The 17,682-nt window shown below is 43.2% G+C and overlaps 1 protein-coding gene across 17 annotated transcripts in view; it reads right to left on the reverse strand.

Annotated features, from left to right (window-relative positions):
• FRY (FRY microtubule binding protein) overlaps positions 1-17,682 on the reverse strand; it is a 428,392-nt gene that overhangs the window by 56,161 nt on the left and 354,549 nt on the right. For all 17 annotated transcript variants that reach the window (XM_055542409.1, XM_055542410.1, XM_055542407.1 and 14 more), the window contains 7 exons: positions 16,788-16,934; positions 14,743-14,911; positions 13,383-13,473; positions 7,029-7,111; positions 2,693-2,843; positions 2,037-2,140; positions 1,112-1,297 (listed from right to left, as the gene is read on the reverse strand). In XM_055542409.1, the coding sequence (XP_055398384.1) occupies positions 1,112-1,297; positions 2,037-2,140; positions 2,693-2,843; positions 7,029-7,111; positions 13,383-13,473; positions 14,743-14,911; positions 16,788-16,934 (931 nt within the window). The remainder of the gene's footprint in view (positions 1-1,111; positions 1,298-2,036; positions 2,141-2,692; positions 2,844-7,028; positions 7,112-13,382; positions 13,474-14,742; positions 14,912-16,787; positions 16,935-17,682) is intronic.

A 17,682-nucleotide genomic window follows, 5' to 3' on the forward strand; every position in this document is an offset into this window, starting at 1 on the left:
TTTCTCCAGGTGTGGATAAGAAACATATGAGTTAAGATACGTGGTTCAATGGATACTATGCTGCTGCTGCTGCTAACTCGCTTCAGTCGTGTCCGACTCTGTGCGACTCCATAGACAGCAGCCCATTAGGCTCCCCCGTCCCTGGGATTCTCCAGGCAAGAACACTGGAGTGGGTTGCCATTTCCTTCTCCAGTGCATGAAAGTGAAAAGTGAAAGTGAAGTCGCTCAGTCATGTCCGACTCTTAGTGACCCCATGGACTACAGCCTACCAGGCTCCTCCGTCTGTGGATTTTCGAGGCAAGAGTACTGGAGTGGGGTGCCATGGATACTATGCAGGACATAAAAAGGATGGCATGGAACCCTTTGTGCTAAGATACAAAGATCTTCAAAATACCCAGTCTTCTGATTAAGCTCACTTAATCAGCCTTTTTCTAACACTTACCAAATCATTTGATGCTCTGGTGTTTTAATTGACGCTTTCTGCAAAAGAAGTGAGTGCATGTGTCTGTGTGTGCACGCTTTCACACATCCACTGACTGATGACTAGCTCTGTTACACATCTGTACCTAACTGTGCTGTAGGTAAATTATTCTTGGGTAATAGACGATTTAACTATATGACATGATACTATTTTTGAGGATAACAGCGATAAGTAGGTTATACACAATGTTTTGCATAAATGTGCCCAGAACTCTGAATGTGTATATTAATTTAATGTAATTATGTCTCAAGGTACATAGGGAAATGTCTGGCGCCTTGGTGATACCTGCTCTCAAAATGCTGCAGGCGGTCACTGTTCTGCACACTCTCCTCCATGGGTGTTCCAGACTCATGCTCTCTCGGTCAATGGATATTAATTTTTTTCATAACATATTTAATGAAAATAGCAATCACAGTAATAATTTAAAAAGTATATTTGGAAATATGAAGAAGGATTTAACATCAAGTAAAATAGTGCATGTTTATTGTGCATAATGGTACATATTTTATCCCTTAGAAAGCCGGGGCGAGGGTAAAAGCAGAGACATTGATGTGGGCTCCAGGGACACCCCCAGGCACCCTCAGACTTGTGACTCTGTCTCAGGCTCCCGGCCCCTCCTCCTTGTGTTACCTGTATAGAGGTACTCGGGCTGATAAGCTGGCTGAACGGTTAGAGTCTTGGCTTCGCCCATCTCTCGAGTCTGCAGGAGCACAGAAGCAATGGCATGGAAATTGCTGTTGCAAGAGAGGGCAATCAGGAGGTGAAGAAGCAATTTTTTGCTGTGTTCAAAGACTTCGGGCCGGTAATGGTCCAAACCTGGAACGAAACGGTGCAATCTCTTAATATAAACAAACCTTCAGCTCGTCTAGATTCCAGGGATGGCAAAGATTCCAAGATGCCCGGGAGGAACACGAGGAACACGTTAGAGGAATGTTTAGTTTCCTTTGTTAGTTTGTTACAGACATAAAGAAATCAGGCTTAGGAAAATCAAATGTTTTCTTCCTTAAAAAATGTTCTTATGAAATGCTGACAGACGGACTTTTCTTGACCTCTCTGTAGCATCTGACATGCTTAGCATTCCTCTTTCCTGAGATGTTCTCTTCCCTGCTACTAAAGGTTTCTAACTTTATCTCTCTCTCTCTGAGTCTCCCTGCCTGGCTGATTCCTCTTTCCATTTTTTTCACTCTGCACCTTGGGTATTTTAAAACCTCAGTGCTTAGCCGACCATGTTCTACATTCTTTCTCTCTATGCACTGACTGTGTCTGGAGGCTTTAAATTTATCATGGAGAACCAAAGCCCCTGAAAGAAGTCCAGCTTGTTTTGAATATCTCTACAGAAGTAGCATGGATGAGGTACCATTCTCTATTATGGTGCCAGGACAACTTTAAACAATGACTGATCAACTGGAATTATAGAGATGTCACAGAAAGGATGGTGAAAAAGAGAAGATATTAGGTATTTCAGAAAAGCAGGATGGTCATGTAAAAGGACAGCTCCCTGGGGTGACTTGTGTAGGACTCTAGTGGCCAGAATTCCTCTGGGTCCCAGGCTTACCTAAGAAGACAGCATGGAGCAGCAGCGGGAGGTGGAGAGCCCAGTCTTCTCGGACACTGTGGTCCACCACCATCTCAGTCATAAAGATGACAGCGACATTGCACCTAATCAATCAAAGGGATGACGTCAACGCCATGTCCGAAGAGGACGGAAACAGACCGACAGGTCGTTGGGGCACAATCACGTCCAACTCATCAGCCTTGGAGAATTAGGTGAGACCCTGATTCCAGGAAAATGGAGTTTAACTTCTAATTCAGCACGGAGCTCCATGAGGAGAAGAAATTTCACTTGAGCTAATTCACATAATGGGGACTCTACTGGTCACTTGAAAATAAGGGCTGAGGGATGAAGAGACTCGGAAGACAAAGGTTCTTTCGTTTAGCTGCTCACAATCGAAAAGGCATACCAGAATGAACACCCACACTAAGGGCACGTCAAGGGAAACTTCAAAGGGCTGCAAGGCAGCTTTGCACACTGGTTAATGTTCACCAAAATCAGTCAGTATGCTGAGAGCTGCAGTTCAAGTCGCTTGTGTTCCCTCTGGTTTCAAACATCATTTCAACTGATGGGACATGGAACAGGTTTCTCTTTTCATAGGAAGAAAAATCCAGGCAGAGCTAAGCGGTCACTCCCCTCTATCTGCACGTGCTACTCACCTGTGGAGCGGCCCCCGGGGGGTGATGGTCTCTGGGAGGTAGTCCACCAGCGGGGCCCAGCACCCTCCCGTGCAAGGCATGGGTAGGGGCTGCGGCTGTTTTGTCTCTGTGATAGTCAGAAGCCAGCCGGTGTAGGGAGAAATTGGGTCATCTGTAGTGTGAGAAAGACGAATGTGCTTCATTTACAGGGAGAGAAGCTGCTTGTTTTCCCAACTTGCCTTTTTAGAAAGCAACTTACAGATTTGTGCTTGTAAAAATAACTTCCTAACCATTCCATTTGGTGAGTATGAAATTACATGATCAAATGGGCTGGAATTACTTGATTAAGTTTCTTTCATTCCTTTATTTCTTGGATATCTAATTTATAGTTATTCATTATAGACCGACTGAAAACATAGATACAGAAGAAGAAAAACCCTACATCACGTGAATTCCCATCACTGTGACAACTCACTCCTTCTCTCGTCTCCTCCATCTCAGTAAAACGTGATTTCTTATTTTCAGTTCACTCAGGACGGGAGCCTGGGAATCCTCCCTGACTTCTCACTTATATATATATATTTTTTTAAATTTATTTTTAATTGAAGGATAATTGCTTTATAGAATTATGTTGGCTTCTGCCAAACATCAACATGAATCAGCCATAGTTGCTTATATTTCTAATAACCATGATGATGGTGGTAGGGACAGTAATAATAAAAATAATAAAGTCAGAACTAATGGAGAGATAGCTTGGGCTTCCTTGGTGGCTCAGTGATAAAGAATCTGCCTGCCAATGCAGGAGATGTGGGTTTGATCCCTGGGTTGGGAAGACCCTTTGGAGAAGGAATGGCAACCCACTGCAGTATTCTTGCCTGGAGAATCCCATGAATAGAGGAGCCTGGTGGGCTATAGTCCATGGGGTTGCAAAAGCGTCGGATGCGACTGAGCAACTAACAACAGAGAGAGGTTACTTTATGTCAGGCAATGGTCTATATATTTCATGTATAAATAACCTAATATAACCCAACGATAGGTACCTATTATCCCAATTTTGTAGAGGGGACGCTGAGGTTAAGTAACTTGCCACCAGCTGCATATTCAGTAAGCTCTCCCTCTAAACAAACCCAAGAGATGACCACTTCTCACCATCTCTATCACTGCCATTATGGGCTGAGCCCTCGCCATCTCTCCCGGGAGGCAGAGCCTCCTACCGCCTCCCTGTCTCCATGCTTAACCCTCTTCAGTCTATTCTCAGCAGAGCGGCCACAGTCATCCTCCTTTTTTTAAGATTTTTTTTTTTTTAATGTAGACACTTTTTAAAGTCTTTATTGAATCTGTTACAATATCACTTCTGTTTTATGTTTCGGTTTTTTTTGGCCTGGAGGCATGTGGGATCTTAGCTCCCCAATCAGGGATTGAACCCACACCCCCCTGCACTGGAAGGCGAAGAATTAACCATTAGATCACCAGGGAAGTCCCCAGAGCCATCCTTTGAAAACAGAAGTCCATTCAGAGTCCCTTTCTCTGCGTACCACTGGCCAGTGGCTCCCCTTCACACTCAAAATGAAATGCAGCATTCACTTCACACCAGGCCCTATAAGGCCTGACAAGGCCTCCCTCCTGTTTCTTGGCTTGTTTCCTATTTTGTGCCCTCCGCTCATTGCACCCCAGTCACCTTGCCTTCCTTTGCTGTTCCGTGACCATGCCAGATGCTGTTCACCAACTTTATAGACTAGGTCTGAATCTGTTTGCCTGTCCACTTTATCCAAGGTGGTATTTTTTTTTTTTAAATAAGAAAATACTTGAAAGAGGCTGCACCTTTCTTTTTAGATAAACCCAGACTAGGAAGCGCTGGGCCATGAGGTCTCTCCTGATCCCTTCTCATTCTTCTTAGCCCTGCTCATACCCTCAGGAATTCAGGCAGAAAATAACTACCCCTGACATATATCATACAGCCAGTCATAAGGTTTGGAACTGAGCCTGCAAACCTTTGCTTCTCTCAAGCATAGACTGTACCCATCACTGGGTAGCTAGAACCAAAAATGCATCAGGCAGGATCGAGTTACCAAAGTTCTGAGGGTACTTATGCCCTACCGGATGGACTGCTTCGTCTGGGACAGCTGAAGTCAATTCTGCTACTTGACAACTAGAAAAGGATTTTAGCATCTATTTTATGGACTTTTCTATGACGAGGATCTGTTTGAGTAGCTTGATTTCCATTTTTCTTTGACTTGGGAAATTTAAGATTTGAGCTCTCAGTAACCCAACTACTTACTCTGAACTTTAATTTCCCTGGTTAATACAGTAATCACATGAAGAATATTACTGACACATGACTCAATCAAATTCAAGTACTATACCCAGTAAGATGCTGTTTATGCTGGTATGACAAAGTTATAAACATTTCCGGGTAAAACAGAGACCATGATGATAATACTAGACTACTCTTTCTGCCTTATTTTCATTCACAGTAGTTTTTCCTTCCCTTTATACATACTTCTATTACTTTTTCTCTTTATCCCTAAAGCCAGTGATCTGAGTTTATATAATGACATAGTCGCTCATTTTGTTATAATTACCCTCTGAAAGTCACTATTTTAAAATACATAAGGAACGTAAAGTTTCAATACCAGAGGGCTCTGAAGATGTATTTTCAAAATGATTATTACTTTGTTACAGTGTTTTCTACCAAATTCTGTGTTGACGGAATCAACTGGTCGAAGTGCAACAATATTCCTAATGTAAAACCCGTAGTCATATAATGTTATGCTTCATTACAGCATGCCTGTCACATTCTGGGGAAGCCAGGATTCGACTGCCTAACATTTCCATGACTCAATTTTTCTGTCCTCAAAATTTTATGTTACCAAGGAGATAACATAAATTTTATGTATAGCAAGGAGACTGTTCTTGAACCAACAACTCCGTCCCTCAGGTACTGCTCTCCTCGTCTATAAAATGTGGTCCTGCCTAGAACTAATGGTCTGTGCTCTTGAAATGCAACTGTTTGGTGTCTGGAAGGCCAAGTACCCTGATGGGCACAGAAATGAGGGAAAATGCATAAGCTTCCCCTGGCCCCAACTTCATACTAACTGTTCTAGAAAAAGGTTTTATAGGGACACAGTTAAAACTTGGGCTTCCCAGGTGACCCTAGTGGTAAAGATTTTGCCTGCCAATGCAGAAGACACAAGAGATGTGGGTTCAATCCCTGGGTCAGGAAGATCCCTTGGAGGAGGGGATGGTGACCCACTCCACTATTCTTGCCTGGGAAATCCCATGGACAGAGAAGCTTGGCGGGCTACAGTCCATGGGGGTCACAAAGAGCCAGACATGACTGAACACATGAGCACGGTTAAAACTCAACCTGAGTATGGCAATACTACATGGATCTCAGACATTCCTTCCACTGATATTGTGAATGGTGAATTGCCTATCTGTGCATTAAGAAGTAAAACTGAAATGTAGTGTCATTAGAACTACTGGCTTGGCAAAAAAGCTTATTCAGGTTTTTCATAACATTGTACTGAAAACCCTGAACAAACTTTTTGGCCAACCTAAAACACTTAGCTCTTACTGTACTCTGCACATTTCCCACAAGAACAAAATAATTTAAAACAACCAGTACAAAAGCTCTGTGCACCAACTTACAAAATGGACCTAACTCATGAGATATCATATTATGATTGTAAGTTCCAGAAGATAGTTTACCAATTTCCTTACAGAGCTAATGTATCACTGGGAATGTTCTCTGTTTCCAGAATTCCTGTAACTTGTGAACAAGTAACTGAGACCACTCCCTGACCAATGACCAGTAAGTGTACAACCTGTTCGAGACTTAAACAAAATCAATGAATGCATTGATCTTTCCAGTTTTTCCAGCTTCCCAAGGTATAGTGTGATTCCTGGGACAATCAAATCTCCCAGTCTGGCAAGGTTTTCACTCGGTCCCTGAGAAATTAAATATGAAAACAGATCTATCCTGGGTGAGCTGACTCACAAAGCTTAAAGGTTAAATCCACTCCCAAGACAGGCAGAAGAACTGAATGGAAATCTTTGTTTTCAAAGAGACAACCTTGTACTAGCTTTTTGCCAAATGCATCACCCAGGAAAAGGGCCAAGAAGACAAAAATATGGTTTTAGGTAGTAGCTCAAAGTCTTCCTAATTCTGATTCATCTACTGTTTGGTTTGTTTTTACTTTGAAGAGACTGACTCTCTGCATGGCAGGATTAAATGGTTACTTAATTATTTGCGGGCTTCTTTTTATTGATCAGAACAAGAATAATCATGATACTCATTTTGCATTCACTAACCATTTGCCCTCCATCTGAAAGCCCTCAGCCTGTTAGTGCTTACTTTTATCCTCATCGTATGAGCCTCCTGAACTGTTGCTGTATCTTGACTCCAGACGCGTATGGGCTCTGATGACGTTACTAAACCTGCAAATACAAGAACAGCCATCGTGAGATATTGACACATGTGTGTTATGTGCTGAGACACAAAAATACTATTATTTAGCGGTTGATGATGCTTTTCCCAAAATAATACTGTAAATAGTGTACCCCATACATTCCCTTTGTGCTCGAGCAGGTCAGTGGTCACTCCTGCTCAGGAGCACAAGTTCAAACCTTGAAAAGAAAAACATTTGAAGACTAATATGTGTGACTCCAACTAGAAAATTATAACATCTGCTTGGAAAGAAGATGGGCATGATACTGAATAACACGAATCCTTGATTCACATGGTAACCTGGCACATGGTAGAAATAATGGCCGAAAGACTGAATAAGTGAAATAAGACAGACCCGGAAACATACGAAAATAATTTCATAACAAATTTTGAATTTCACGAGCTTTAATGTTTTCCTTAAGAGGTTTTTAGGAAAAGGTACACGTGGAGGTGTAATACAACCAGAGGGCCTCTTTCTGTCTAGTCTTTCTGTGGCTTAAGAAGTAATCAAAAACAAACAAAAAAAGAGGTCGAAGGATAACTTTTAAAAGAGTGTTTATTTATTTGGCTGCATCCGGTCTTAGAGCATGTGGAACTCCTGCTGCACCATGAGGCGTGGCATCGTTCACTGCAGGGCTTGGACTCTTGCTGTGGCACGAGGGGGCTCTGGAGCGCGTGCGCTCAGGAGTTGCAGGGCACGGGCTTAGCTGTTCCACGGCATGTGGATCTTAGTTCACCAACCAGGGACTGAACCCACGTCTTCTGCACTGCAAGGCGGATTCTTAACCACTGGACCACCAGGGAAGTCCCCAAAGTATAACAACTTCACGTGCATTATCTTGTTTAACCTCACTCACTCATCTTGAGATACACACCATTTACTCTGCCAATGAGGAAACAGACAGAGTGAGGCGAAACAACTTGCCCAGTGTCAGCCAAGGAAGGTGACGGTGGGGACACTTTCCAGGCTGTGCTGCCTCTGAGAAGGGGGGACGCGTGACCTCAGGCTGAGCTCTCGCTCCCCAGCTTGGTGACCCTGGGCAAGTTCTTTACCTCCTTGGGGACCCCATCTCCACACCTGCCTAAATGGAATAATAATAACAACACTTCAACATTTATTTTGTTGGGGCTGTTGTAGGAATCAAAAGGAAACATGTGAGAAAGTTTCCAAAACTATGAGACGCCGTCTAACTATAGAGTATTAATTATTATACTCTTGGATTTCTAGAATGCCTTTTCAGGGCACCAAAGACTTACAAATCAATAACATGTTTATCACCCAAAGATCTATAAAGTCAGGCAAGGGTGTGGCTTAGGGGAAATAAGGGTGAAATGGTATGTCTATTTATTTATTTTACATAAAATGATACAAAGCATGGTTTGTCTGTATTATTGACAAGGTTTTCTATTGTAATTGATATGAGACCAATACTCTTATTTCCCTCTGAAAGTGGGAAAGTGCAGGGTCCCAGCTGTCCTCATCAATGTAGGGAAAGAGAGGGAAATTTCAGGAAAAAGTGCCTTTTCAGGATGTGCCATGAAAATGCTACTTTGTCCCAGGTGTATAACCTCAGAACACTGCGACAGTGATGTGACTGCTGAATTCAGAAGTGTATCAACTATAAAGCCTTTGGTTTCATTCACTCTGTAGACATTTGCAGCAGCTTTTTTTTTTTTTTTAAGTCCTGACAAGAAATCTTCCCTAGTAACGTTGTATTTCAAACATTCTTCATTCTCACATTTTTTGGGCTATTACTTTGTGAATCCACAACTTCTTTTATCAAAAGATAAAAGACATCTGCTGAGTTTCATACAGATCAGACCCCGTGATTGTCTAAATCAGACTAGTCCTTAAATGAAATTGGAAAAGTGACCAACTTATTACCTTCTGAAGAAGTTCTACAATCATATTTATGCTGATAAATGCAAAGATATAAACAGCACATGCAGAACCCAGACACCATTCAACAAGGAAGAAAAACAGGGTGATGAAAGAATCCCACATCTGTAGATTCACAGCGGGCAGAAATCTGCTAGCAACTCAAGAACGGTGATTTATCTTGGTTTTACAATCGTCTTTAGGAAGGCTGGGCAGGGAAGAGCTATAGAACGGATGGCAATTCGTCTCTTTTCCTTTTAAGACAGATTTAAAGGATTTCTAGGGGGAGTTTATGAGGCCAAGATGAAGGGGAGGAGAAAGCCCCTTCCACATTTCTTATTCTGGAGAAGATCAAAACCATAGCACAGTGAAGTGGATGCTTGGCAAAAACAAAAAGTAAAAACTGACTCCCAAGAGTAAAATCTGTTCCTTTGCTTTCCTGGTTGAAGAAACTAATTTTGGGTCTAGATCCTAGAAGAATTTCAAGGATTAAGCAGACTGAATAGTCTTTTAATATAAAAGTACATGTCTTAGAAATGTATCATAAAAATAACTCTGCTAAGACTGGGCTTCCCAGGTGGCTCAGGGGGTAAAGAACCTCCTTGCAATGCAGGAGATGCAGTAAATATGGGTTAAATTCCTGGGTAGGGAAGATCCCCTGGAGGAGGACATGGCCACCCACTCCAGTATTCTTGCCTGAAGAATCCCACAGAGGAGCCTGGTGGGCTACAGCCCGTAGGTCACAAAGAGTCGGACACAACTGAAGTGACTAAGTAAGAGAAAAGCTAGAAAGATGAAGTGTTTCCCTAAGCTTTCCGTTGCTGATTCTTCTCAAAATTAATACGTAAGCAACTTTCTGTGGATTACTAATCTCTATTCCTGTATTAACACAGATCACCAGAAACTTATATAGCTAAAGTTTATTGCTTTTAGTTCCTTATAAACAGTCCTTTGATGGCTTTTATTAAGGGTTGATGTATTAAAAATACTTACAGGGCTTGTTTCTGCATATTTTACAAACTTATTTTAATTAAAAATATGTATTCACATTATTGTTTAACTGAAAAAACTACATGATAAATACTTCTTAGAGCTTAAAGGTACTTATTTAGTTGCTGTTTTTCAGTCGCTCAGTCATGTTCTTTGTAACCCCATGGACTGCCAGGCTTCCCTGTTCTTCACCATCTCCCAGAGCTTGCTCAAACTCATATCCATTAAGTCAGTGATGCCCTCCAACCGTCTCATCCTGTCGTCCCTTCTCCTCCTGCCCTCAGTCTTTCCCAGCTGCACTGGGTCTTTTCCAGTGAGTCGGCTCTTCACATCAGGTGACCAAAGTACTGGAGCTTCAGCATCAGTCCTTCTAATGAATATTCAGGATCGATTTCTTTTAGGATTGACTGGTTTAATCTTCTTGCTGTCCCAGGGACTCTCAAGAATCTTGTTCAACACTACAGTTCAAAAGCGTGGCTCAGATGGTAAAAAATCCACCTGCAATGCAGGAGATCAGGGCTCAATCCCTGAGTTGGGAAGATGCCCTGGAGAAGGGAATGCCTACACATTCCACTATTCTTGCTTGGAGAATTCCATGGAGAGAGGAGCCTGGTGGGCTACAGTCCATAAGGTGGTGAAGAGCTGGACATGCGTGAGTGACTCACTCACACACACACACACTCACACTTATTCTTTTACCCTGATTCCCTGTAGCTCAGATGGTCAAAGAATCTTCCTGCAATGTAGGAGACCTAGGTTTGATCCCTGGGTTGGGAAGATCCTCTCGAGAAGTAAATGGCAACCCACTACACTTGCCTGGAGAATCCCATGGACAGAGGAGCCTAGCGGGCTACAGTCCTTGGGGTTGCAAAGAGCTGGACACGACTGAGCAATTAACAATACTGGTTTTAATGGTTCTTTTATTATAAGCTATCTGAATGTTTTTGTCATTCAGATATTATTAAATAAATATTATTAAATATTTCTGAATTACATCAAAGTGCCACTGCTGCTGTGCTCGGGCACCTCAGCTGTAAAGAACCTGGCATCAGGACAGTGGCTTTGTATGAGTCCATGGCGCCCCCTGGAGCTCAACAGTGCAATCAGGCCACTGGTATTCCCAGAAACTGAGGCACAGCGGAGCCAGACCATCAGTATCTCGGACCAATACCATCTCTGTAGACTCTTGGTCTAGAAGGACTGAAAAGAACAGGGTAAATAACTGTCTTCTGTAATGGGGTCAGCAAGAGGGAGGGAGAAAGGGGCTGGAAGGTGTTTGGACAGCTTACCTACCTCTAGGGCTGTGACATGTCTCCAGTTTTCATTTATATGCTGAATAAACGTTTTAAAACATGATTACTATGTGCAGCACAGTAGGGCACTCATTAAGGATAGAAATATGTCTAAGAGCCATATAATCTCTGTTTTCTAAGAATGAAAAGATAATGGTTGAGACACAAACGTGTGTACAAGTACCCATAAATCAGCATGACAAGGCTCACAGGAAGGAAGGTGATAAGTAGACTGCAAAGAAAAATAAAGATGCTTTAGGCTGAGAGCACCAGTCCACCATCAAAGAAAAGACAGACTATATTAGAGAAATACTATAGGTGAAATACAGGGTTAATGTAACAATAGTATTCTGTGTGATAAAATACTAATGTAGGTGTGATCATATATATAATCAATTAATCTACCTACAGGTAGATAAACAGATATAGTCAGTATGAAGGAATTAGATATGCATGACTATGAGGGTAGCATTGGGCTTCCCAGTGGCCAACAGGATACAGTGATAAAGCAGGAAAGCAGGAGATAAACAAGAAAGCCTCTTTCAGATATTATCTGGTTGTAATGTTATAGTGATAACTGGCTTCTTCATTTTAAAGGCCAGCACTAAAAATTTAGGCAGGACACTCATAACTCTGCTCCTAAAGGGGTCTTTTAAATGAGATGATAATATATGGAAATATATCACCTTTCTACCCTTAGTATAATTAAGGTGAAAAATTCAGACTATACAATGAATGATAAAGAATGTTTTACTCCCACCAGAAGACAGAAATATCTTTAGAGAAATATGTGATTTTTTTTTTTTTCTTTTTACCATTAGGGAGTTTTCCAAAGAAGGTACCAGCAAATACAGATGAAAAAGTAACATGTGAATTCCCTTTGATCTGAAGGGAAACTCCGACGATGAGCATTTTGCCTCAAGGCAGTGCAGTCAGCCAGTAATCAGCATGTTGAGGAATGTGCTGTGGCTGACCTAGAGAAAGGACTTTCAGAACTCTAGCCCTGGGTCAGAAAACTTCCACCTGTAGCCCCTGATGGGTTCTCATGCACACGATGAAATCACAAAGCATTCAGGGGCTTTTAAAGCTAAATGCATTACTTTCATTATGTGATCCACTAAATTTTCTTCAGTATGAATCTGTACCTCATTTTTTTTATTATTAATTTAAGTGAAAGGGTGCCCCATTACTTTTTACTAGAAAACACTTAGCCTTATAAGTTTTCAACATCATGAGAATCATCTTAATTTTTATTTTCAGATTAAAGGCCTGTTTATCTCTTTTGGTTTGTCTCTCTGCTCTTCACATTCAACTGCAGTAAATAGTGATCCAGATGGTGCTTACTTATGAATAGTTCCTGGGCAATGTGAAAGCAGAAATATGAATAAGAGAAATACTACTGTTAAAGAACTAAGGGGAAGGACATCAAGGTTTCTTTTAGACAGTGTTCTTAGTTAACTGGGCTTCCCTGGTGGCTCAGAGGTTAAAGCGTCTGCCTGGAATGCGGGAGACCTGAGTTCAATCGCTGGGTCGGGAAGATCCCCTGCAGAAGGAAATGGCACCCCACTCCAGTACTCTTGCCTGGAGAATCCCATGGACGGAGGAGCCTGGTGGGCTACAGTCCACGGGTTGCAGAGTCAGACACGACTGAGTGACTTCACTTTCACTTAGTTAACCAAGATGTGACAGGGTTAAAGGTAAAAGAAGAACGGTGATGTTTCATAGAACTCATCTCAAGATGACTACTCTAAGGAATTATTCAAGAACCAGATTTGCAAATTTCACATGGCTATTCCCTCTAACTCCAGATGGACTGTGCCCACTAGCAGAATAAGGTGTGGTTGTTACTAAGCCTGGGGGTAAATAGGCTTCAGCCACTAGAACAACGTCCCTCTTCATCTCTGCTCTGGCTTTGCTCAGGAAGAAATGGTTATCTTTAGGGATACACAGAGCAGTCTGAAAGCCAATCTGTGTTTCTAAAAAAGAAAGGATTTGTGTATGAGTGTGTGAAATTTATGAAGCTGTGCAAATGTTACTAATGCTTTGCATAGACAATTGCTGAAAGTTAAGCTGCATGTTAAGCCAAATTTGTGCACCAACCTCTCATCAGATTCTTTCAGTATCTTGCTCTCCTCAGCGTCTGGAAAACTGTCCTGGCCGGCAACCACTGTATTGCTGCTGGAGGTGGTTCCTGTAGATGAGATTAAAGAACAGCTCAGAAAGAAAGGCCTGTCGTGGGGGTCAAGCTCAAGTCTTAAGTGATTCCAAGAAAGGATTTCCTGTAAAATCCCCTGTTTGAAAGATTCCTTGCATCTTCTGCACAATCTCAGACCCTCTGAACAACCTTCCAAGCCCACACCACTGAAGCCAAGAATCCAAGACATCTATTATAGTCAAACCAAATTCCTCAACTCTCTTACAAAGTGAGGCTACAACGTTCTTGAAAGCCTCTCTTCCTGGCTACTTAGGTAATGCGCTTATTTACAGTGGCCAGTCCTCCCACTAGTGGCTCTAGCATTCCTGGTTCCAGGAGTTACGAAATGAACGTTAAAACATTCCAAATGCCTAGAGCCTCCAATCCCCAGGGCACCACGTCTCTGTGAGATCACTGCTCAGGCAGCAGGGTCTGGGGCACAAAGAGGGCATAAGGGACCAAGGCATAAGAGGAGACAGGTTTAGAGGCAATCATGGTGTTAAGGGCGGTGAAGGGAAGACAGCATCAAGGAGTTTGAGGGTGGTATATATTTCATACAATGATGCTGAGGGGCCAACTGAAAAGTGGTAACACTGGTGGAGGGGGGCAGTTTAGTCAACCCTAGGAGACTATCGGCCAAGAGAATCCCATTAGATACAGGAAGGAGGGTCCAGAAGTGAGATTCCTCCATGACTACAGTGTCCACCGTAAGCTCAGTCTAAAATAAAAATGTATATTATCATATGTGAAACAGATCGCCAGTCCAGGTTTGATGCATGAGACAGGGTGCTCAGGGCTGGTGTGCTGGGATGACCCTGTGGGATGGGATGGGGAGGAAGGTGGGAGGGGGGTTCAGGATGGGGAACACATGTACACCCATGGCTGATTCACGTCACTGTATGGCAAAAACCACTACAATATTGTAAAGTAATTAGCCTCCAATTAAAATAAATTAATTAATTAAAAAAAAAAACTCTGTGGCATATGAGTCCTGGGCTCTTGATTGTTGGTTATCCTTACAAGACCATTCCATTAATCGGACAAGGTGCCAAGAGTCTCTGCTATCCTTAAGCCTTCTCTTAGATGAATGTATTGGGTTGGCCAAAAAAGGTGGTATGGAAAAACCCAGACAAACTTTTTGGCCATACCAGTATATGTAGGAATAAGAATAAGCAGCAAGCACCTACTCATACCCCTTCAATGCTCTACATGAAGGGAAACCCAGAGCTGCAGGACAAGGCATCCAGCCAGCTGCCCGGCCCCTACCGGAGGCCGCCGCCGAGGCCTTGCTGCTGGCTGTGAAGCGGTAAAAGGGCGGGTTGTCGCAGTGCTGGACGATGGGGTTCACCGGCTCCGTCTGCTGCAGCTCGAACAGCAGCTCCTCCATGGTCTGAATGGTGTTGTTCCGGCACAGGTAGACGGCCACCTTCTTGATCTGAGATGAGAAACGGAACACAAGGGATATTTCCCAGAGCAGCCCATGGGGATGCGAGGTTGTCGATAGCTGAGGTGGTAGCCCGTTCATTCTGATGACCGCGACACCTCCCAGAAGCGCTCACCGTCCTTCTCTCCTAGGATGAGCCAAGGGTCTGGATTACAGCTGCCCAGCTGGGGCGGGGAGGGGGAAGGATGGGAAGAAGCGACAGTGAGGGAGCTGGGATGGATATGTACACACCGGTACGCTTAAAATGCATCACCAACAAGGACTGACTGTGGAGCACATGGAACTCTGCTCAGGGTTATGTGGCAGCCTGGATGGGAGGGGAGTCTTCATCTGGTGGAGAATGGATACCTGTGTATGCATGGCTGAGTCCCTTTGCGGTTCACCTGAAACTATCACAATACTGTTAACTGGCTAAACTCCAATAGAAAATAAATTTTTTTTAAAAAGCCAATCTTCAACCTAAAGACAAAAACAAAAGTCACCTTTTCTCACATGTACATCTGGTAGGAGGGGGTTGTTAAAAGTCTTACCTTCCCTCATGGCTGAGTTTACAAAAGCTACTTTTGGGATAACTTGTGGGCTAAAGACGACTTCTATCTAAACTTAAAACTTGCCATCTGGGGGCCTCCCTGGTAGTCTAATGGTTAAGACTTCGCCTTCCAGTGGGGGCAGGGAACTAAGAACCCACATGCCTTGAGGCCAAAAATCCAAGACATAAAACAGAAGCAGCATTCTAACAAATTCAATACAGACTTTAAAAATGGTCCACAAAAAAGACAAAAATCTTCCAAAAAAAACAAAACAAAACAAACCTTACCATCTAAGGTCTTATCTTGAGAAAGTATTTTATTTATGCAAACCATGGCAGAAAAACTGCTAGCTGTGTTCATTTAAAAAGGAACTCAGTCTCCCATTACTCCCTTCAACCAGAGAAACAGATGAGTTTGAGCTGTTTGCATGGTTTTAAGTTTTAAAAATAACTCTGGATTAAATCTCTGCATTACTGCAACCCTCAAGCCTGAGGCTCAGAAGCGGCAATGAGGCTTACACGGCCCAGAACAGCAGGGCAGGGGGGCACAAAACCTCTCAGAAAAACAACCAGCACGCAGGCACCAACTGTGCAAGGGTTTTCAAAATGCAGGCATTTTCCTGATCACCTCACCTTTAAATACAGACACGACGGTGGGCGTGTCACTAGGATTTTTCTGTTGCTTGTTTCTCTCTTTTACTACCTATCTTTGAAGAGATAAACTGGAATATTCTGCATATTTATTGTTTTAAGAGCATCAGGATGTAAACACAGAACAATTTTTATTAATAATAATATAATGTGTTACCTAGTTTCTCTTAGATAATGGGTCTAATATTTCTAGAAGAAAGATTTAGGTAATTATGAAAAGAATGCTACTGCTGCTAAGTCGCTTCAGTCATACCCCACTCTTTGGGACTGCATGGACTGCAGCCCACCAGGCTCCCCTGTCCCTGGGATTCTCCAGGTAAGAATACTGGAGTGGCTTGCCATGCCCTCCTCCTTCCCGACCCAGGGATCAAACCCGTGTCTCTTACGTCTCCTGTACTGGCAGGCGGGTTCTTTACCACTAGTGCCACCTGGGATGTGGACTCCTTAATCTCAAAGTTTCTGGGTCCAAAGACTTACAAAGGGGATGACAGAGACGCCACGAGGACGCTAGCCTGCAATGCAGGGGGCAGAAGGGAACTTTTATGTACCATCTAGAAAGCTCACAGGAGATGAACGGGACTGATGAAATCTGACATCTCTATTCTACTCGTGCGATAACATTCTGACCTGCAATTGTGGATGGAGCCAGCGACAGAATAAGGACCCCAGCCTTGGAGGGGCACTCACATAGGGCAGGAGGAGCGTGTCACTGCTGACCCCGCACAGGCTGATCAGGAACTGCAGGGTGATCCGCAGGTTGTTGCTCCACTTCTCATTGTTGGCTAATGCATTCCAGGCATTTTCCATTTCTGGTCCAGGAACTTCATCCCCATACTGTAACAGACAAAATAAAACCCGGCCCGGGGGGATGCGTGGGAAAAATGTGAGGATGCAAAATGTCTGATGAAAAGTCATTTCAAGGGTCACAGTCATCTCAAAATCGTTAAGAAGGGGGAGAATGGCCACACATCACAAAGATGCCACTTTTCAAGAATTTATAATGCACACTTCACTACTGCACAATACTTATTCACATGATGATTCAAATGCTGCTGCTGCTAAGTCACTTCAGTCGTATTCTACTCTGTGCAACCCCATAGATGGCAGCCCATCAGGCCCCCCGTCCCTGGGATTCTCCAGGCAAGAACACTGGAGTGGGTTGCCATTTCCTTCTCCAATGCATGTAAGTGAAAAGTGAAAGTGAAGTCGCTCAGTTGTGTCCGACTCTTAGCAACCCCATGCACTGCAGCCTACCAGGCTCCGCCATCCATGGGATTTTCCAGGCAAGAGTACTGGAGTGGGGTGCCATTGCCTTCTCTGGATTCAAATGCTAGGATCATATAATAAGGATGATAACTGGGATCACGATTACAACTGTGCTAAGATACACATAATGAAGTGACCCACTGTAATCATTTTTTAAGTGGGCTGTTCAGTGGCCTGAAGCACGTTCACACTTGTGCAACCGTCCCCACCATCCACACCCTGTTGTTGAGACTGTTAATGGCAGGCACACTTTCCCGGGGTTTGATTTACCCTGGGTTTCCTGGGACGCGGGAGCCCATGAGGAAGGTGCAGCTCC

Source organism: Bubalus kerabau, chromosome 12, assembly GCF_029407905.1.
Source record: "Bubalus kerabau isolate K-KA32 ecotype Philippines breed swamp buffalo chromosome 12, PCC_UOA_SB_1v2, whole genome shotgun sequence".
In the NCBI taxonomy this organism is placed as follows: Eukaryota; Metazoa; Chordata; class Mammalia; order Artiodactyla; family Bovidae; genus Bubalus; species Bubalus kerabau.